The sequence below is a fragment of the Martes martes genome (genome assembly GCF_963455335.1).
Source record: "Martes martes genome assembly, chromosome: 11".
In the NCBI taxonomy this organism is placed as follows: Eukaryota; Metazoa; Chordata; class Mammalia; order Carnivora; family Mustelidae; genus Martes; species Martes martes.
In genome coordinates, this window is record NC_137899.1 from 82066895 (window position 1) to 82090672 (window position 23778).

The 23778-nt window shown below is 33.1% G+C and overlaps 1 protein-coding gene across 3 annotated transcripts in view; it reads right to left on the reverse strand.

Moving 5' to 3' along the window:
• Positions 1 to 23778, reverse strand: part of POT1 (protection of telomeres 1) — a 78037-nt gene that overhangs the window by 7475 nt on the left and 46784 nt on the right. For all 3 annotated transcript variants that reach the window (XR_013967618.1, XM_080817942.1, XM_080817943.1), the window contains exons 10-16: positions 22022 to 22177; positions 16089 to 16258; positions 14902 to 14990; positions 10811 to 10867; positions 8231 to 8387; positions 5875 to 6080; positions 2595 to 2730 (exon numbers count right to left, since the gene is read on the reverse strand). Coding sequence is in view for 2 of the 3 variants with exons in the window: in XM_080817942.1 (XP_080674068.1) it covers positions 2595 to 2730; positions 5875 to 6080; positions 8231 to 8387; positions 10811 to 10867; positions 14902 to 14990; positions 16089 to 16258; positions 22022 to 22177 (971 nt within the window). In the remaining variant the exon portion in view is untranslated. The remainder of the gene's footprint in view (positions 1 to 2594; positions 2731 to 5874; positions 6081 to 8230; positions 8388 to 10810; positions 10868 to 14901; positions 14991 to 16088; positions 16259 to 22021; positions 22178 to 23778) is intronic.

Sequence of the window (23778 nt, forward strand, 5' to 3'; positions counted from 1 at the left end):
GTTCACAGTTTATAATGCCTAATACTATACTTATCTTTTGTAATAGAAATTAATCTGAAACTATACAATATACTAAAAATGCACAGTATTTAGTATAGGTATTTTGCTTTATTTATATACAAATAAGTACAAGTAATTACTTTTTACTATATATCATCATAAGATTAGGAGATATTGATAAGAAAATATACTTGAATACAAATATAAAAATCAATGTCCAAAAGGTTCATGCAGACTCCTTTTCATTTCTAATCTGGAGAAGAAGAGAGGGTCCCTATATAAAATATTCTTCTCCCCCACCCATCAAATACATTAATATTTCTTCTTTAACAGAAAAAGGCAATAGAATGAAGACATATTATTTCCTCAAAAAATAGGCTGTGATATTAAGTCTAGACATTGATAAAGCAAGCATGGAAGCTAAAAATTAAGTATATAAATTAAAATATAAGGGTAACAAGTAAATATTAAGTACAGAATTCATTACTTTGAAAGCAGTAAAAGCAGAAAAAGGGGAAAATCGAGAACATTTTTATAAACGAATCCAACAGAAGATACAGGGTAAATAAAAAATCTTAAAAAAAAGAAAAAAACCTAACAATAGAAGACTAGAGGGAAAAAATAAGCTAAATAATAAAAAAAAAGGAGAAAGAGTAATAGTGTAAGTGGAGAACAACATAAAATGTAGAAATAAAACCCAAATATATCAGTAACTTACATATTTTAAATTCATCTACTAAAAAAATAAAATCTAGTCTTATTTATTTATGAGACTTCCTAAAATGTAACAACAAAGAAACATGAAAGCAAACCAGTAAAAGAGCCTCAAAATAAACAAAGCAAATACTGACAGAATAAGAGATCACAAATGTTCCACCACAGAGGACATTAAGCACACTCTCAAAGAAGTGATTAAATAGACAAAGTTACAAAGGAAAAAAAAGTTTTGAATATGATTAACAAGCTTGACTAATGGGCGTAACTAAACACTATTAAACATTAAACACAACTATTAAAGAACACATCTTCTTTTTAAAATATAGGCAATACATACAAAATGTGAACATATTCTGGGATAAAGCAAAGCTAAATGAATCTCAAAGAATCATTATGAAATATAGCAACCTATTTGGTTCAAAAGTAATCTAACTGAAATGCAAAAAAAATAGTACCTAAAATGGGTGTGTAAAAACTTTAAAATACACAGCTAAATAATTCATGGGCCTAAGAAAAATCATAATGAGAATTAGGAAACATTTAGAAGAGACAAAAAAAAAAAAAAAAGAACAAACACCTCTACATATCAAATCTTGGTTTCAAGGGGCGCCTGGGTGGCTCAGTGGGTTAAAGCCTCTGCCTCCGGCTCAGGTCCTGATCCCAGGGTCCTAAGTATCGAGCCCCGCATCATCGTGCTCTCTGCTCAGCAGGGAGACTGACTCCCCCTCTCTCTGCCTGCCTCTCTGCCTACTTGTGATCTCTGTCTGTCAAATAAATAAATAAAATCTTGGTTTCAAGCTATGGCATTTTCTCGGGAGAAATATGGGCTTAAATGTAAATATTTTAAAAATACTAAAAATTAATAATTGAGATAAGCATTCAATTAAAAACATTTAAAAAAGAAAAAAAAAAGAAACCTAAAGTAAGTAAATGCTATAAATAAAGATAAAAAAAGAAAAAGCCAAAAAAAGTAAATGCAAAAAATAAAGATATGAAAAATAGTATAAAAATAGAGCGTGTCAGAACAAATCTAGTTGCTTTGGCAAAGAAACATAAATAAAAGGTGCAAGTAATATTTAGTGGATTCAGGAACAAAGTGGAGATTTAAAAATCATCAAAAGTACTATAAACAATTTTATGTCACTAAATTTAAATTTACATGAGATGAAGACTTTTCTAAAAAATTCATTAATAGATTCGAGAAAGAAAAAACCATGGGAGATGAATAACTGTTAAAGAAACTGAAGCATTAGTTTAAAATTGTTTAAGAAGAATCAGGTCCAGAAATCTTAGTAAAGTAACTAAAGCCTAAGTAAGGAAATCCTTTAAGGTTTCACAAGCATTTTGATAAATATAATCATATTAATATTTTAAAAATTAATAAAACAAAAGAAACCATAAAGTTAAACAGGTTCAAGAGAGACTACAAATTTCTTGAAACACATGCCTTTTTCTAGCTCCTAATATATTCTGATTATCTTTCACTTCCTCAGTGGTAACTAACCTGTAACTTCCTGGCACAGAAATTTTGGAATTCAACCACTTAACTTTTATGAGGATATAGTTATGAACCTTTCTCTGTACCATTATCTAAATCTTTGTGAAAGAAAACAAATGAGTGTTAGCCTTTGGGGTAGCTTTATACTTAGTGCATTGGAGGTCATCGATGCATATGCTATCAAAAGAACAAATATATACCAGAAAAATCTAGTACGTATAAATTGCTGTTCAGTAAGTATCCACTGAATATAGCAACTACTAGGATAAAATAATAAAAATAATAATAAAAAATATAATATAATATATATAATATAATAAAAAATAATAAAAATTATTGCCGTGCAGTCTTCTCAAAACTCCCAGATATGAAAGCATACCCGTAGTGATGTATTTTTCCTTGTATAAGGAATGGTGCCGAAAGATCAAGAACTTCCAAGTCTTCCTGGCCAGATCTCACAGGAATTACACTATGAAATTTGTTTGCGAGTTTGTAGATTTCCCCAAGTGTACCTCCTATTAACAAAGAATAAATAAATCCTTCTAGGCAAAATTGAGTGTCTATTCAGTAACACATAAGGTATAGTAAAAAAGACTAAGGGGACTGAAAGAAAAAGACAATGAAGGCATGAATTTAGATGATTAATACATTTATACATTTATTGTAAAATACAATAATTTGTAAACTTAGTATCCTGCCCTGATTTAAGAAACCACTGCACAAAAATGCTGAGACTTGAGCAAAATACAAGGCTTGTGAAATTTTAACCATTTTCCTAAATTTTTATACAAACTGCTTTTTTATGCCTGGACACTTTGGTTAAGTATTCAAAAGAAAATAAAACTGAGAGCCAAAGTATAACAGGGTTCTCATTAAATCTGCTATATACTAATAGTGTCTAGGTTAATTTAGTCTTGAGTTTGAAATAAATCTTTCAAACTTTCAGGTCAACATTATATTTAAATACAAATGGAAACAGTTCATGTATAGCATTTGTTGCTTTTTCCTGAAAAATCTTCCTATTTCCAATTCTATGACAAAGTGGCCATTAAAAGCCATCATGTTGGCTGGGAGGAATGAGGATACCCAGTTGGGTGCTACTACCGGAAGGCAATATTCTCTCTAATCATTCAATCTCTAATCATACTGGTACCTTTTCTGGTGTATTTTTCACTTAGATGATAATTCTTCCTCTCTAAGGAAAGAGAATATGACTTATACAAATACTTTTTGTGCACGTCCTAAAATTTGTAATGTTAAATTCAATTGTGAGGGGGAAGCACTTCCAGTACAGCAGAATAAGGACGTCCAAAAATACACTTCTCCATAAAAGGAAAGAGAACATTGGCCAAATTGTCAAATTTTACTTTTTCGCAACTCTAGAAATTAACCAAAGTCTTGAAACAATCCAAGGAGTATTTATTCAGAAAAAGGAGATAAATCTTGGCAAGGACAGCAACTCCTCCTCTTTCCACAACTTTGTGGAAAGTTCTGCCATGTCATTCTACAGTTAGATCCCAGCTCTGATTAGGGTTATAATACTCAAAAATATGATAAAATAAAAATAGCTTGCATTTTGATGAAACACTTTTAAATTTTAAAGTCATTTGACTTTCATTAAAGAGCTCTGTAAGGTAAAGTGTTATTACTCTGAATATACTTATTCACTCACTATGTATTTACTGAGAACCAGCTGCATGCCTATTCTCCTACCCTACGTGCTGAAGATACAGATTAAAATAAACGTGTATCCTGCACCTTAGGGCAGTTACAGTCTATTAAGCAAACAAGTCTATAAACAGACAGATATAATGCAAATATAATACAAGAAGAAAAGCGATGAACTGAAAGTTCATACGCTATGAAGTAAGAACCACTCAAATCTGTCTGGTGAATCAGAAGACTGCTTGGTACGTGTAGGTGCTCATTAAATATTTCAAATGAATTGCTGAGGAAAGGGAATTACTGAGTTACTTACGAACATGTGTTAGAGCAAAATTCTCAGAATAGCAATGGAATGGCAAAGAGACACAGAGAAATATCCTGGGTTTAGGAACTGCTACCAGTTTGATATGGCTGGAAGATGGAATGAGAACTGAGAAATCATAGGAGATGAGACTGAAGGTTTGTGAGATGAGTAGTAATTAAAGACAGGATCAGGTGCTAAAGGTACCTCTTCAAGCTTCTTTTGGACTCTCAAGTTTAACTTGGCTTCAGCACAGAATTGTAGGCCATATAACCTGAAGAACTCTATGGTATATCTGATATCCTCTTAGCCCTACAAGTACAGTTCTTACAGAATCAGGTAGGTCCAGAGCTTTATTTTTAGGGCACACAAATAGTCTTATTCCATTTCTTGTGTTTGCATGTGTCTGTGTCTTTTGTTTTTGTATCTACTTCCTGGTAGAGATTAAAATATTGCTAATGGAATAAGATACCATATTTCACTCACCAAGGTGGACAAATTTTCTTAAGTGCTAGTGTATGATGATGAGGATGGGGGAACAGATAATCTCATATGCTACTAAAGCATAGGAGTAGTATGACAGCTTTATTGGAAAGTAACTGGGCAACATTTACTTAATTCCTTGTGCCCCTCTAATTATACTTCATCCAGAGGGAAGATAAAGTTCACTGTAGAGTTACTGTGTCAAAGAAATAGAAACCAATTCAGTTCCACTTACTACCTGTACTGGGAAAGACCTACAACTTCTCTATTATTCAGCTTTCCCATGTATAAAAAACAGCTTATAATAGTACCAACTGAACAGGATTATTGTGATGATTAAATATATAGAAATGAAAATCATTTCTGGTACACCATAAATGTGTTAAAATAAAAGATGTTTATGAAAATAATACCAATGGTAATATTCATCTGTATTCATACATACATATATAGAGACTAAAACAATTACATATTACTTTTATAAACAGAAAAATGTCAGTAATAGAAATGATCATAATCCACTGTAATAACGGTCAGTTCATTTATAAAATTGAACTAAAGATTTCTCTGCAAATTAAAGATGATGTTATCCTTTTATTACGGAATGTTCTCAAGGAATAAAAGTCTCAAGGAAAATAATGAAGTTTTAAATTTGGCATAGGAGAAAATATTTGGTATATATGTGAGATAAACATCAGATTAAAATTAGACAAAAGTGGAAAGGAAATGCAAAAATAAGTAAGTTTCATTCTTTTAAAACATATGTTTTAAAACAAGTTATTTTTACTTGTTTCAAGGGCCCCTTCCTTGACTTGTGTATCAATAGATGACTTTAGTCATTCTACTTTAATGGAACAACAGTGACATCCAGAGGCAAAAACAGCAGCAACTGTACATAATAAGCAGCCTCTTGATATTCAGCTCCACAATGAGCTTGAATCTGATTTAAGATTATATCCAACATCTAAGATGGACAAATGCAAACACCTGAGTTCAATGTGTAACTTCAAAATGTCATTCAGATTAATTTATATATTTGTGTATGTATATATTTAAATCTACCTATTATATATAATATATTCCATTTTATGGGATTTAAAATAACATTTTAACTTTATATGTCCTAAGTTGTCCCTAAAGTATATTTAACAATCATTAATCACATAAGCAAAAGCTGTATTCTAGTAAAACAGTTACTTAAATACTTTACCTTCTATCAAAATCAGACAGTCATTTGAAAGTGGAAGAATACCATTATTTTTTACAAAATGAACCACTACTTTTCGTCCTCCTTGATCTGTAGTGGTCCACATTTTCGAATCATATAATGATGTATTTTGTAGTTTGATATCTGGGGTTTTACTTGCACCCTCTTGTAAAATTGTATCCAAATCACCCTCATGTGGAACTTCTTGCCTAAAATCATCACAACGAAATAATACAAAACAATTGGTATAAGCTTAGAAATTCAAATTTAACAAACTATCCAATTTAAAAAAATTGTTTATATGCTGATGAGCCAGCTACTTATTTTAAAATACAGAGATAATTCACTTTGCAGATTAAATAACTCTTATTCAACCAAAAAGGTCTTTGACTGAGTAGATCCATATCATAATTACATTAACTGCCAGCAATTTCCTTATCTGATTTTGTGATAACAAGGATCTTACAACTATTTCTAGCACCAATTCATTCTCCTCTTGTAAAGAACATTAAACTTCTCTGTGGGGGATAAAAAGACAGCTGCCCATTAAATATCCATTTACCACCTAAGTAATTCCCCTTTCATAGGGGACCTACTTTTAACTTAGAATAATAATTTCAAGTCACATGGTAAAGTATGTATACAATAGAAATGGCATGATCTGGAATCAAAAGGTCTATCCTCATCCTGATTCTGTCCCCAACCAGCTGTGTAACTTTAGGTAACACCTCTCAACCTTTGAGATGGTTTTATTTGTTTAAAAAAATGCTCAGGGAGGATGATTTTGTTTGGCAAAGCTATATGACTTTATAGAGAATTTGACAAACTATAATTTAGTAATACTTCAGCAAGTACCTAAAATCTGTATTTATATTTTAATTCCAAATATCATTTTAAGCTCAAATGAGCAGCAGATGGTGCCCATTTTATTTAAGGTTTGATGATCAAAAATCTCTACAACATGGGGCACCTGGTGGCTCAGTAGGTTAAGTGGCTGCCTTTGGCTCGGGTCATGAATTTCTACAAACAGTACCATACTCAGATTTTGAAGGGAAAAATATACATATATTAGTATTAGTGTATACACAGATGTGTACATACAAATAATATACACACACACAAATATGTGCTTTAAAATGGAAATGTACTTTATTTACACATTATATATTTAGAGGGAAGACAAATTGTATAAAAAAAATAGCTTAAAAATAATTTCAGATTATGTCTTGAGCTAATAAGTAAATATTCTATTGTCTCATAAATTTATTTATATATAATAAATGATGTTTGGAATAAAGTCTGATGCACTGGGAATTCTCAATGATTAATAAAAATTTAAATTATATTTGCTATATTTAAGATAGAAATATTGCCAACAAGGCTTTCTCTATAACTTACTTAGAGATTTCATCTAGGAATGCTTGGGTGGCTCAGATGGTTAAGCATCTGCCTTAGGCTCAGGTCGTGAGCACCATGTCCTGGGATCAAGCCCCAGGTCAGGATCGCCGCTCAGCCAGGAGTCTACTTCTCCCTCTCCCTCTGACCCTGTGTGCACTCTCTCTGTCTCTCTCTCTCTCAAATGAATAAATAAAATCTTAAAAAAAAAAAAAAGAATTCTTTTAAAAAGAATTAAAAAGAATTAAAAAAAACAGAATTCTTTTAAAATTTTTAGTTATTAAAGGTTTACTTTTTTAAAAAGATTTTATTTATTTATTTGATAGAGAGAGATCACAAGTAGGCAGAGAGGCAGGCAGAGAGAGATGCGGGGGAAGCAGGCTCCCTGCTGAGCAGAAAGCTCAATCCCAGGACGCTGGGATCATGACCTGAGCCGGAGGCAGAGGCTTTAAAGGTTTATTTTTAAGAAGTTTTGTGAAAAAAGAGTCTTCCCAAATATATATATATATTTTTCTTAAGATTTGAGAGAGAGTGTGCACCCTCAAAGAAGGAGAGTGAGAGGGAGAAGCAGACTCCCCACTGGGTGGAGAAACTGACATGAGACTGGATCCCAAGACCCTGAGATCATGACCTGAGCCGAAGGCAGATGCTTAATTGACTGAGCCACCCAGATGACCCTCCCCAAATATTTTTATAGTTTATTATTTGTTTGCATGTATCAGAGCTACTAAATTGAATTTCAGATTTCAAAAAAGCACCTACTTTTATTTACCATTACTAAGAAATATCAGAACGATTTACTAAGATTTTAATATTTTCTCTTAAAAATGTTACCACTCTTTCAAAATACAATACACAAAGTCATACTCTACTCATTGCCAGGACTTAAACTGATATATTTGAAACCATGTATTCATGAACATTATGAAATAAAAACTTCTGTTTTATTATGGAAAATACTTACAGTGCATGACATTTAGGACAATGAAGTTTAACAGACTGAAAGAGTATTCTGGGCTTATATGACCTTAATTTTGCTCGAATGCGATATTGTTGAGGAGCTTTTTGTTTCAAAATAGCACATATTGGGGTTTTCTCCAAATATTGATGATCTGTAAGTACTGAAAAGAATTTTTAGATTAAATTAGGATAATCTACAAGAATAAGAATATTCATAGTATGAACTCCCCCAAACCAGATACAGAATTAAGTTATCTTGTCAGCTTTGTTATTTTGCCACATTTATCATCATCTGTCTTTAGCTCTCTCTCCATATATATTTCCTTACAGATTCATATATATGCATCATTTGAGAACAGTTTGCAGATATCATGCTCCTTTTTCCCTAAATATTTCAGTGTGTATTTCACAAAAAATTTCATTGACCCATTACAGTGCAATTTTCAATCTCAGAATCTGTAATATTGATATAATATTATCACTGAATCAACAGACATTATCCAAATTTCTCCAAATGTGCCAATAATGTTCTCATTTAGATTTTTTTTTTCAGGTCCAGAATCCAATCCTGAACCACGCATTGCATTTGTTTTTCCTGTCTCTTTGGACTCTTTTGATGTAGAACGGTCCCTCAGCCTTCCATCTTTCATGACATTGATAATATTTGCAGTAGAGGCCATTTATTTGGGTGTGTCTGCATCTGCTCACGATCAGATACAGATCATGCATTTTTGGCAATATACTATATGATAAGTGCTACAAGTGTCCTTCTCTATATCATATTAAGAGGCATATATATATTATATGTAATATATATAATTTATAATTTTATATATAAATTTATAAATATTATATATTTTTATTTATTTATAAAGATTTTATTTATTTATTTGACAGACAGAAATCACAAGTAGGCAGAGAGGCAGGCAGAGAGGGGGAAGCAGGCTCCCTGTGGAGCAGAGAGCCTGATGTGGGGCTCAATCCCAGGACCCTGGGATCATGACCCGAGCTGAAGGCAGAGGCTTTAACCCACTGAGCCACCCAGGCGCCCCTATATTTTTATTTATATATAAATATAAATGTTTATATATAAATTTTTATATTTTTTATATTATATAATAATTTATAATTTTAGTTATATATATATATAACTAAATATATATATATATATTTTTTAAAGAGCTATATATGTTATGAGTGTTTTCACCCCTGGGAATGCTAACTTTGCTCAATTGGTTATGGTGGTATTCAGCAGGTCTCTCCACTATAAATTTATTATTTTCCCCTTTATAATAAGAAAGTACTTGGGGAAATACAAATATCCCACTCCTCAGTAACATTTAGGATCCTGACAGATTAGGGCCCACTGATGATTTACAGCTAAATCAATTACTACTATCATGGTTGCAAAATGATTTTCTTCCCTAACTTTATCATTCCTTTTACATTTATTAGTCGACACTCTTATTTTAACTAAGAGCTTTCCATTCCATCTCATTTATTTATTCATTCATTTTTTCTTTTGTTTATTACCCACATGGACTAATGGATTCCTACTTTATTCAGTTTTATTTCATCGTTAGTATTTTTCATTTTGATGCTCAAATTATATCAAATTTGGCACGCTCCATCATTTACTGAGTATGGCACAAGATGTTCCAGACTCATCTTGAAGTTCTCCTGCCCCAGTCCTGAGTCTGATATTTCTTTAAGCTGCCCTGATTCCTTTTAAGGGGGAATATTATTTATAAGCCAAGATTTGTATACTAGGTGCATTCATTGCTAGTGGGCTGTGCCATTATTTCGAAGCCCTTTAACTGCACAGAGGTAGGGTATATATACACACACGTGTTCATACCTATACTTGCACACATGCACCTATACATGTATGAATATGTATTTGAATGAATACATATATACAAAGACCTATCTACATCTACTTCTGTATCTATCTATAAAACCATGAGTACATATGGACACTTCCTATTCCAGTAACACCACCACAAACAAGCTTCTTTCCTTGAGCTTCCCCCATTTCATAGTTATATGTTTTTTTCTCCAATAAGGAGAAGCTCATATTTTTATAAGTGTATTACAGAATTTGACTTAATAGACTTCTGCTTAAAAATATTTTTTCTTTAACTTTTTAACCTTAGCTGAAATAACAGAAAAAGGGCATCTGACAGATTTACTATCACTGCTAACATTAAAGTTTTGGGGTATATTGTAAGGAGCTCCTTTATGGGCACAGAGCTAAATACACAGGGTGAGCAGATAGAAATGATGTCATATAAGATATTTTACATTCTCAAAATAAGCCCCATTGCACTGTTAAATAGACTATGTTTTATAAATCTTACAGCTATGTGACTTAAATATATAGTTGATGTAAAAACATTTATCTTTCTGGGTTCCATTTTATGCCACTTACCATGAGGAAGGGAAATAAAATATAAATAGGGCTGTATTTTTGCCCTCATGGATATCTGCTCTCAAAATTAGATAGAAACAAATTAGTTGGTAACGACAGACTTTATTATGCACAGTATTACACCCACATTTCTGAAATGAAACATGATCTTACTTGTAGCTGATAGTTGTTGACATCTTTCTACCTCATACAGCGATACTGATCCAGAGCCTACAGGAAGGAGAAGGGAAAAAGAGTTATACAGTTTTAAAATCCATTAAAAATCCCATGTGGCATTGAAAACTATAAAACATTGCTGACAGGAACTGAAGAAAATCTAAACAAGAGTAAAATTTGCTATGTTCATGGCCTAGAAGGCTCAAAACTGTTAAGACATCAATTTTCCCCCAATTGAACTGTAGATTCAATATATTCCTAATCAAAATTGAGGAGGTTTTGCTGCAGAAAAAGACAAGAGGTTCTACCACTTAGGTGAAAATGCGAAGAACCTAGAATATAAAATACAATCCTGAAAAAGGAACAAAACTGGAAGACTTATACTACCAGACTTCAAGACTTATTATAAAGCTGTAATAACCAAGGAAATATGACACTGGCGTAAAGACTGACAAACCTAGCAACAGAATTACAAAGAAAGCCTAAAAAGAAACCTGCATTTCATTTTTGATAAAGGCAGCAACACAATCCAAAAGGAGAGCAAAACTCTGGTACTGCAACAACTGGAAATTAGTATGAGGGAAAAAAAAATGCTTACTTCACACTATACTATTAAGTATTTCCAGCTGGACAGCCCAGAAATAAATCCACGTTTATATTCACTTGATTTCTGACAGACACACAAGTAATCTTATAGAAAGGAAACTAATGGTGCTACAATGACTGGAAATTCATATTTAAGAAAATGTCTACCTCATACCATACTACTAGGAATTAAAAAGGAACAAACTACTAATACATGCAATATGGATGAATTTTAAAAACATATAGTACATAAAAGAGTACATAATATATTATTCCATTTATTGGATGTTCTGGAAGAGGCACAATTATCTATGGTGGAAAAAAAATCAGAATTCACAGGGCTGGAGTGGGGATAGGGATTGACTGGGAAGAAGCACGAGGGAGTTTCTTCAACAAGGGTAATGTTTAGATTTTTAAAGGGATTTAACTTACATGGGCTTATATATTAGCCAAAGCTCATGGAATGGTACACTTAAGGTATCCATTTCACTGCATATAATTTTTTACCAAAAATTTAAAAAAATCCTCAACAAATGTTGAAATCTAGTTAATGATATTTATTCTGAAGTGCTTAGGAGGTATATTTACGTCTGCAACTTACTTTGAAATATGTCAAAATATAAGATGGACTAATGGATTAAAAGACAGAGAGAAGTATATGACAGAGCAAAGAAGATCCAGGTAGTAGGTATTTGAGTGCTCACTGTACAACTATTTCAATTTTTCTGTATGTTTGAAAATTTTTATTAGTTTGGAAAAACACATTGTAAACGAAACAAAGAGAGAAGTAGGTAAGATATTAAACTTATTAAATTGAATAGGATGACTTGATGAACACTATAAGATTTTACTTTAACAAGAAAGCAGAAGTAGTGAACAGAGCAGTAGGTTTTAATAGTACTTTCATTTTAAAATGAAGAATTTGAGACTAAAAAGGTATCCATATTTTGCAATTACTTTAGCTTACATTCTATTACATATAATAGTATAGTAAGTTCTAATTTATTTTATGTGGCATCATATATAAACATACGATTTATTGTCCTTCTTCTTCAACATTACTAAGAAATGGCCTAAGAATCCATAACAAGAGAACTTGAATGGACAACTTAAGCTGGCAAAGTATAATTTCAATGAATTTGATTCCTTAATATCAGCCATTCTGCATGAGTGAAAACAATGGCAAAAACCTTAAAAGCAGTCAAATAATAAGAAAATCAGTGTAAAATATATATCTGGTCTCCTACAAACTGAGGGGAAAAAAAAGGTTAAAAAATCCAAGAACAGACAATTCAAAGAAGAGGCAGTAAAAAGGGCTGATAAATACGTAATATTTTCAGGTTTCCAAGTACTCAGGAAACTAAGTAAGATATCACCTTATACCTGCCAAACTGTCAAAATTTACGTATACTGCTAACCTCCAATACCACTGAGAGTATGAGGAAAGGACATTTTCCTAGAGTGTTATTTGCATATGAATCTTATGACATTCTGTCATATAATCTGACAGCATCTATTAAAATAAAAGACGTGCTTACCCTTTGATTTACCAACCTGTCTTTTAGGAGTTTATTTTAGAGAAAGAAAAGCAGGAATGTACAATTGTTCAAGGATGGTTTTCAAAGCATTATTTGTTAAGAGCTAAAAACTGGAAACAACCTGAACGTCTATCAAATGGAAAATAGCTGGATTTACAATGTTAGAATCACATTATGAAATATTGTATACTATTAAAAAACTGAGTTCGAGTAACATGGATTAGCCTATAAAAGGTCTATTATCTACTGATAAAGAAAGCAACAGTAGAGTATGGTCCCATTTTTTAAATTTAAGTAGGCTTTATGCCCAGCGTGGAGCCCAATGCAGGGCCTGCACTCACAACCCTGAAATCAAGGCCTGAGCCGAAATCAAGAGTTGGGACGCTTAACCAACTGAGCCACGCAGGTGCTCCAAGTTGACAGATTATTTTAAACAGAGGTGGAAAGTCATGTCCGTCTATGTATAGGTATATATATTTGTATAAACATGAAAGTGTTGAAGAAACCGCACTAAACTATTAACATAACCTCAGAAGTGGGCACAAGGGCATGGGGAAGCTTTGTAACTTGATATCATGACATGTATTAACTTTATAATTTAAAATCAATTTAAAAATCTTTGTAAAAGGAGAAAAGACATTTCAAAAAGTATAATTACAAATTATGCTGTCCCCAAATGACTGTCAATTGAAGCAGATTGGCCTGTTAATGGTAGTTTAAGTAATCACAGATTGGCTAAAATGCCATCACCAAGATGCTAGGAAATGTGGAGAGAATAGAGAAGGCAGAGAGAATAAAGAAATAAACTTAAAATATGTACAAAAAAATAAATAAGCTGCACTTGCATCTTACTTTGCCATTAGTTAATAGTTTGGTAACCCTGGGCAAATTATATGACCCCTATCATTCAAAGCCTCAGCTTCCTTTCTGTAAAAGGGACAAAAAAATTTCAAACTCAAAGGAGTGCTGTTAAGATTAGGCACTTAGTAAGTGGCTAAACCAAGCAATACATGTTAATTTTAATGCTTATCATTACTGGTATAGAAGAGAAAATACTCATAAAAGAGTTAATATCATAATGGAAGGAGTTACATTGAAATAAAAAATATGGGATAAAAACATGACAAAGATTCTAGGCCCCAGAAAGTACCAGCAGATATGAAAGCAAAATTGTGAAGGAGAAAATCTGTAAAATTTAAATTTAGATTTGAATAGTCACCTATTCAGGTAGGCAATAATATAAATATAGAACTAAGTGTTTGTTTAAGATCCTGTAACCAGGAACTTGATGAATTTGATAAAGAATGGAGACCATGTGTATTTCTAAAATATGTATGATCAAAAAATAATCTAGCTCTTTGAAATAAAGCAGCAAAACCAACCACTGTTCATTTTAGAAACTGGCAAGTGGTTGCCTAGGAAATACAGAATTTTAATGAATACATACACGTGTACACATATATACACACAACGTATCATACATACATAAATAACTACATATAGGGGCGCCTGGGTGGCTCAGTGGTTTAAGCCGCTGCCTTCGGCTCAGGTCATGATCTCAGGGTCCTGAGATCAAGTCCCGCATCAGGCTCTCTGCTCGGCAGGGAGCCTGCTTCCCTCTCACTCTCTCTGCCTGCCTCTCTGCCTACTTGTGATCTCTCTCTGTCAAGTAAATAAATAAAATCTTAAAAAAAAAAAAAAAAAAAAAAAAAAATAACTACATATATCACAAATTAAGTAATCCCTACCATTCCAATTTGAAAATGCAATTATATAATTAAGGCAGAAATAATGTTACCTTTACATAGGACACAGATATAGATTTACCCTATTCCTTTACAATGAATATGGATTTAACCAAAAAAGAGAGGAAGAGGTGGGACAATATTAAAAAAGAGAACTAATACTGATAAAGCCATTTCAGTTAGCAAGGACTAAACCATTAACATTAAAAACTGTCCTTACTTGAAAGAGTCCGAAAGCTGTCCTCGTGTTCTGAATGGCATATACCATCAAAACACTGATTGGCTGTCAAATCGGCAGATTCTAAAACCCTATAATTGAAAGAATATAATTTCAAATCAAATTGCATAAAACAAAGTCAATATGATCAGTTTAGTTCTATCCTTAGAAACCAAGAAATCACTGAAATTGTATAAAAATTATGTGTGTGTGTATGTGTATAACTTCTTCAGTAGAAGGTCTATGGCTACCCCAAAGGTACTCTAAATTTAAAAAACCTGATTCTACAAAGATATGAGTAAAATAGTAGGACAATGAAATGCTGCAAACAAAAATAAACTGGGAATTTAATGATGGCATTCTGTTAGAAGAATCTCATTCCAGAGTCCAAAAGTGAAAGTGCTTTATATCGGGCAATATAAGAAATAAAGAAGTAAAACTGAGACAAAATTATTAAAATAGCTTATTTAATTGGTTTTAAAAGTCATGCTGATTTCAATACATTAAAATGTAAAAATATTTCATTTCAACTTACTGAATGGGGTTTATTTTCTAGAGCTCTTTGAAGATATGCAGAAGATTTATTTTTACTTTTGTAGATTACTGGTGAAAACGTTTCTGTACACAGTGAGCATTAGGGATGTGTCACAAAAAAGAAAACTGCCAATGTAGCAGGACTTAAGGTACTATTCACTTTCTGGGCACATCGAAAAGTTTTTAAAAAGTTTTTAAAAAAAGTTTTAAAAACTTTTAAAAAAAGTTTTTAAAAACACTTCTGATACCTATTTTATCAGTCACAGGCACTTTATGGAATTCTAGATATGTGTCAAGTCTTCCAAACTCTAGCTAAACTCCAGTTTCAACTATCTGTTGGTGTACTTGGGAAATGTGCCAAATGGTGGAAGAAGAAAGAGCACAAGCACAGAGTAGACCTAAGTGCACAAGTAACTACTGGAAACCTGACTACATTCCTAGCTCTGCCATTATTTAGCTATTTGAACCTGCGACTGCTTGATTTCTGTTTCATTTGGTTCATCTATTTAAACAAATGGATAGTTGGCACAAGTTATGAGGATCGATTACAAAGAACTTACCGGATCCATCCACCCGAATCCAGTACAATAGTATCTTGGAAGCAGCTTAATTAATACCTTATTTACAATTTCTAAATAGGCATATAATATGCTTACTTTTTCAACTGATCCACATCAGAGTTACTCTCTGGCAAGACTCTGATTCCCCGACCGTAACTGGTACCGCCATGGAGATGAAACTCTAGAGCTAACAATGTTGCCTGGTTCTCCGAATTCACTGACTGAAGTTTGGTATGGAGGCTATAAATTCTAAGAAAGCTTCCAACCTAAAAATACATTATTTATTATTTAGAAAATGTAGAAAGATCAAACAATTTCTGATACATAAAATACTTAACAAAGCAAAGTGGGGAATAAGACCAACAATCAGGGGTACTTACTAATCAGAAAGGTCCTGGTGTGTTATACCGGTCTGTGCTATAGGTATCAGCCCTACAGACACTGTATCAAAACCAAAATGTGTTTCTCTGTGTGTGTATATATATATACACACACACATATAGATATATATGCATGTATATGTTTACATAAACTCATGTATACACATCTACATACAATATATAAGTGCATGTATGCATGCATGTATATCTCTCTATATGTATGTATCCATCTGTATGTTTTTTTCCAAATGGAAGACATATTTCCATGTCAGAGATATTAAAGTGTGAAATAAGACTGAATCTTAGAATTAATAAAATGCAGTAGTTAAGAAACCACTGCTTAAACTCAAACTCAAGCCCTCTACTTGATTTGGAAAACCTGTTTGAGGTTACTGAAAATAACTTGTTTTAGCTACTTCTAAGGTAAGATTTGGGACGCCTGGGTGGTTCAGTCCGCTAAGTGTCTGCCTTTGGCTCAGGTCATGATCCTCCATCAGGCAGATCAAGCCCCGCCTTGGGAGGGGGTTCCCTGGTCAGTGGGGAATCTGCCTCTCCCCCTCCTCTCTGTTCATGCTCACTCGTCTTGCTCGTGCTCTCTGTCGCTATCTTTGTCTCTCTCTCTAATAAATAAAAATAAAATCTTTAAAAAAAAGATTTAATTAAGTGATTGCTAAAACACTCTTATTATGAGAATACTAGAAATTTTTTAATGTAATATTAAAATATTCCCCTATTCCACAAGTTTTATGGAAAGAAAACTTTTGTAATAAGCAATGTGCCTATACAATTCTGAGTTCAAATACAAGATTAAACCAATTATAATTTTGAACTAAATTTCTATAATTTTAGATACCTTGCTTAATCTTAAAAATGTCCTTTAAATATAGAGTATTTGATATTCTTTTAATGTAGAAGACTTAAAATGACAGATATAAAATGTCAATCAAAGAAACTGACACCTACTCAAAGAAAGAAGCTATACAAACTTTTTCCTCCCAGTACTGTTTTTGTAAGGAGGTAGGGATTTAGGTCTTTTTTTTCTCTTTTTCCACTGACCCCTACAATATGGCATGGGTGGGGGATAAAAAGAGTCAGAGAAGAAAAACCCAGAAAGAAAAAAGAAAAGACGACAAAACTGATTTTCCTCATGGTGTCCAAAGTAAGACACTGGAAGAAAAAACTTCTATTTACTTTTGTCTCACTCTTTCTGGACATTTATCACTCTGTGATTCTTTTAAAATATAGGTAACACACCAGTATAGTATATAAAAAGAACTTAAAGAAGACCTAAACATGTGCGGGTCCATGGCTGGCTTAGTAAGCAGAGCATGTGACTCTTAATCTTGGGGTCATGAGTTCCAGTCCCACATTGAGTGAAGAGTTTACTTAAAATAAATAAATAAATAAAAACCACCTCCCTCTAGAGAAATGCCCTACTGTGTAGATATAAAAAAAAAAAAAATTTTAAAGGCCTAAACACATGGAGAAAGATATCATAAACAAAAAACTTCAACATTATAAAGACAATAATCTCCCCCCCCAAATTAATTTTTAAAATCAGTGTAATTTCAATCAAATTCCCCAGTGTCTTTTATGGAATTTGAAAAGCTGATCTGAAAATGTATATGAACATGAATAGCAAGTCAAGTATGAATACTAAACTGGAAGGGGAGAGGGGAAGGTTTGCTTGATCTACAGAATATTATTTACTTATTTATTTAAGATTTATTTATTTGTCAGAGAGAGACGGAGCACAAGCAGGCAGAGTGGCAGGCAGAGACAGAGAGAGAAGCAGGCTCCCTGCTGAGCAAGGAGCCCTATGTGAGACTTGAACCCAGGACCCTGGGATCATGACCTGAGCCAAAGGCAGCAGTTTAACTGACTGAGCCACCCAGGTATCCCTACAGAGTATCATTTAAAAATAAAGCTATAGGGCGCCTGGGTGGCTCAGTGGGTTAAACCTCTGCCTTCGGCTCAGGTCATGATCCCAGGGTCCTGGGATCGAGCCCCGCATCGGGCTCTCTGCTCAGCCGGAAGCCTGCTTCCTCCTCTCTCTCTGCCTGCCTCTCTGCCTACTTGTAAATAAAAACAAAATTAAAAAAAAAAAAATAAAGCTATAAAAAATAAAAATAAAGCTATAATAATTAAGACCTTGTGGTATTAATGCAGATACATATATGAACATGGATATATCTTAAAAATATAATTTCAAAGAAAGTAAATTAGAGAGTAATACATATACCATATGTATTTTTCAGAGGTAAGTACTTAAAGCATAATAAACATGGGTGTACATAACTTACATATTAGGATAAACAGAAGGAAGATACTAGGGAGCAAAATAGAAGAATGAACAGAGGTACAAAGAAGATTCAGTATGTAGAGATTTATGTCCTAAAAATTAAAAGTACCTGAAATTAGTGTAGTAGGACATTTAAAAATGTTAAGTTTAAAAAAAAATGTTAAGTTTAGATGATTGATAGGCACATGGATATTTATTACACTAACTCTTCTACTACTGTCTTTCATAATAAAACAGCACAGACCAAGAAAGAATTTATTTATATAGTCTATCAAGATGACAAACTGTTATTTCCAGAAATTCCTTCTGGAGGCAGCATTGTATTTTTTTTTTAAGCTTGCTAAATATACTATGAAATGTGCCAGATGTTCTACTATAATAGACACACATCACTTAGTCTTATCAGTAATGGGATAAGATTCTAAACATAGAAGTGAGGGAGTCATAACCAAAATTATAAAAATACACTTTCAAAAACTGTGATAAAATCATTTCAGTAAACATCAAAAATAAAGCAAAGCAAATAAAGCTATTTAAGAAGTTATTATCCCTTTGGAAATAATTTTAATATTCCTTACAAACTATCAAGAAATTCCCTCTATATGTCTAAAAATAACTAGTCGAACTATAGCTCTTGGGTCACTGAAGGCCAAAACATAATTATGACTAAGTATTTTTTATAATTATTTTTAAATTATGTCAGGATAGGACTGATGATTGGGAATATAATGATTTAATTTCTAGACAAAAAGTTCAAAATATTTGTGTGTGTGTGTGTGTTTCCATGTATATGTGGGTTTATGCATGTGTGCTTGTGTTAACACTTAAAAGCAAAATTGAGGAAAAATGTTAAGAATGATTTCAATTATAAAACATATATAAAAGCCAATTATATTATACTTTAAGACTGTTTTAATTATTCTCTTTTATTAAAAAAAATTTCCTGTTCCTATACAACAAAAATCTGTTCCATGTATTTCAGTATAAAAATGCAATTTCGAACAGCTGTCTTCAAGTACTGATAAGAATTCATTTGTATCAATGTCATCTGACTCAGGATTTCTTAATATCAAATTGTATAAAGTTGTCTTAGGACAAATAAAATGGGATGCCAATATACATTAAATAAAAGCCTCCAGTTACATTACTTACAGAGAGAAAATCCTTTTCATTTTTCTATTATATTACAGATAAATAATATGTTATCGTATTTTCAGAAAAAGATTAAGTGCCCTATAGTTTCTTAGTAATGTGTGCTCAGAGCACCCTCTAGTGGGTGAGATAAAGCAGACTAAAAGGGATCTGAAAAAAATCTGACATAAATTCACACTCATTCACTAGTAGATATTATTTACTTCATCCTTACTATAAGGAAAGCACTGTGCTAGGTGCTGTTCAGGACCTGGACAAGGGGATCAGGACAAGCGAGGGAGAACAGAAAGACCTATAAAAGCAGCACAGAGAAAGAGAAGGGAATTAAATTGTGAAAGCAGAATCTAAAAATGTAAATCTTTTTCATTCATAAGAACTCTATGTGTATTTTCTTTTTTAAGATTGTATTTATTTTACTTGAGACAGAGAGAGAGAGCACACAAGCTGGTGGGTAAGGGACAGAGGGAAAGGGAGAAGCAGGCACCCTGCTGAGCAGGGAGCAGGATGCAGGGCTTGATTCCAGGACCCCAGGATCATGACCTGACCCCAAGACAGATGCTTAACCTACTGAGACACCCGGGTGCCCCAAAACTCCGTATTTAAAAAAGACTCTGAATTGGTTTTATCATTACATTTACATTACAAATAAAGTAATCAGGGGCGCCTGGGTGGCTCAATGGGTTAAAGCCTCTGCCTTCGGCTCAGGTCATGATCCCAGCGTCCTGGGATCAAGCCCCGCATTGGGCTCTCTGCCAAGCAGGGAGCCTGCTTCCTCCTCTCTCTCTGCCTGCCTCTCTGCCTACTTGTGATCTCAGTCTGTCAAATAAATAAATAAAATCTTTAAAAAAAAATAATCAATGTAAAGAAAATCAGGGAAAAGCATCAAAATGCATCTTCAGCAGTCATTTTATCTTTATATGTTGAGTATGAAAGCATGTACACATATAAAGGACATGAAAATTCAGTTATCGCCTTCCTGGATCCTGACTTTAACCTAATTTATCGATTTGAGTTTATTTGGGTGGGTTTATTTGTGTGTGTGAAGAACGATTTCCTTCATCAAGAACATTTATTTACAAAGGGAAGCTGGGCATAAAATTCAGATCTAAAACAACTGCAATTCACTTTTACTGTTTTCTTCCCATAAGTAGGCCATATAACTTTCTGTAAGTAGGCTGTATAACTCCCTAAAGGTAGGATAGAATCTATTTGCAATAAAGAAAGTCATTTCTTTATACTGCTTAAAAGGACTGATCCTGGAAACAAACACTGTATTGAAATACTGGCTTCACCCAAGTAGCCATGAAATCTTGGGCTTAACCTGTGACTGCTCAGTTTTCTCATTTGTAAAACGTGAAAGGTGACAATACCAACTGCACAGGATAGCACTAAATACATATGATGTGCTTAACAAATATTACTATTATTATTGCTATTATTGATGCCACTTGTTGCTAGAAAAGATACTTGCAAATAAAGGAATTTAAAAAAATAAAATAAATAAAATATTCCCAATATTAATAGTCAAGAAGTGCCATATCTGGACAGTTCACTTTTACCTAAAAAATAACTCAAAAGCAGTGAGCAAATTCTAATAAACTGTATAGTATAAACACACACAATTTATGAGGTGGATTAACAATTTCTGAAACTGGGGCACCTGGATGGGTCAGTGACTTAAGCCTCTGCCTTTGGCTCAGGTCATGATATCAGGATCCTGGGATCCACTCCCCCATCCTCCCACACCCACTTCAGGCTCTCTGCTCAGCGAGGAGCCTGCTTCCCCCTGCCTCTGCCTACTTGTGCTCTATCAAATAAAAAAAATTAAATCTTAAAAAAAGTTTCTTAAATTAATGAGTACAAAGTTGTAGGCTAGATTTTGAAAAATCAATTAATAAAGCTTAACATTTAAGCTTACAAATATTTTGTACAACTTCATACAAAAAATTTTTCCTGGAAATTTTCAGGGAATTTCTTTAATTTTACTTTAAAAAGTTGTTAAACCACTATAACTTAATGCATCTTCCAATAATTGAGTTTTTTCTAATAATTTGTTTTCAATATATTTTACAAATTAAAAATTAAAGAAAAAATAAATTTGGAGTTAATTTCTAGACCTCAAATATCATCTGTAAATGTGATTTAACCCGCATTTATAAAAACAAAAAGAGCAAACATTTGCTACTCAACATCACCTTCAGAGATTTTGCCACTTGAACATGATTATCATAGACTAAAATGTCTACTGTCAGATTCTGCAGCCGATGGATATGACTTAAATCTCCTTCAAGTACAAGGTCTTGTATTAAGACTCTCCAAGATGGGAACGGGGTCCTGGTGCCATCCCATACCTGCCATAATAGGGCAGAGCAAAGTTTAATGATCATTTTGTGTAACTGTAAAAGATTATTTTAAAAGAGTTTTATTTGCTGTTAATAATATAACTTAAACGTAATTAAAGGTATTCCCCCAAATACCTGCTGAACTTTAAATATGGTGTATATTCTGATTGTAAAGGGCTGCATAGATATAGGACATGTAGTAAATGTAAAGAAGAAAAAAATTCACACTACTTAGAAAAAAGTACTAACATATTGTTGAATTTATCCTTCTTACCATCTTATATATAAACCCTTATGACTGTATCTGCTGATTTTCTTAAGTATAAATCCCTAACTTCTAGAAACGTATTCTAAACTTTGCTCATTTTTTCACCTTGTTCTAATTCGGAAAAGGCCTTTAAAGTACAGATAGGAACATTTGGTTTATGGTAGAGGCTATGAATTCAAATGCATGAAAATCATGGGTGCTGGAAAAGGAAAAGATATATTGGATTGCTATGTAAACCATGTTGAGACAAGGGGCACAGGATGAGTAGGTATGTACTACATCACCCTCACCATGTCAGCTAGCCTGTGTTGTGCTAGGCTTTTAAGACACCGCTACACTTTTTATAAAAGGGCATGGCGAGAGACATCTGGCATGAGGTAAGAATGCCTCTGTATGTAAGAAATTTGGCTGGACAAGAGAAACAGGCTTACTGAACAGAAAACACTGATTTTTCTACAAGAGAGGTTGTCTGCCAGGGTCAGCTTACAAAGGAAGTCTTCAATAATGTTGGTGACTGTGCCAAATTTCAAATAAATAATCGTTGAGTTTGGGTCACTCGCTGTTCCCTAGATTATTCAAAGAACCAGAACAAACACTTTGGGAATAGTTACATTTTATGTCCCAAACATTTTTCTCCACTTGGAAACTGTTCCTTCATTTCATGTATACTGTTTTTGTGACTTTAAAATAGCTTCTAGACGAAGCTATCAGTCTTTTGGGGGAGGAGCTGAGAGAGTAGAGTGTTGCTACATTATTTTTGTCAGATCTATATATAAAATATACAAATTCCTAACAGATTAAGTATTGATACAAAATTACAAAAGTTCTAGAATTTATTAAAAAAGAAAAAAAAAGACTAGGTTGTGTGATTAAAACTGAAGCATAAAAATAGGAAGGCTGGGGCGCCTGGGTGGCTTAGTGGGTTAAACCTCTGCCTTCAGCTCAGGTCATGATCTCAGGGTCCTGGGATCGAGCCCCGCGTTGGGCTCTCTGCTCAGCAGGGAGCCTGCCTCCCCCTCTCTTTCTGCCTGCCTCTCTGCCTACTTGTGATCTCTCTCACTCTGTCAAATAAATAAATAAATCTTTAGGGGGAAAAAAAAATAGGAAGGCTACCCTGACAGGGAAGCAGAAATACAAATATGTAGAGTTCCAACTAAAATATAACATAGAAAACAACTTTATATTTTATTAATACTAAAATAAGAAATAAATAAAGCATAAAGTATATTTAAACTATTGAGAATGCTATTTTTCTCTGGAAGTGTAAGTTCAAGAGTAGAGTTGCATGAATATCTAGGCTCATCAAAAATGGTAAGTTAGACTTAAAGTTCTTAATATAATA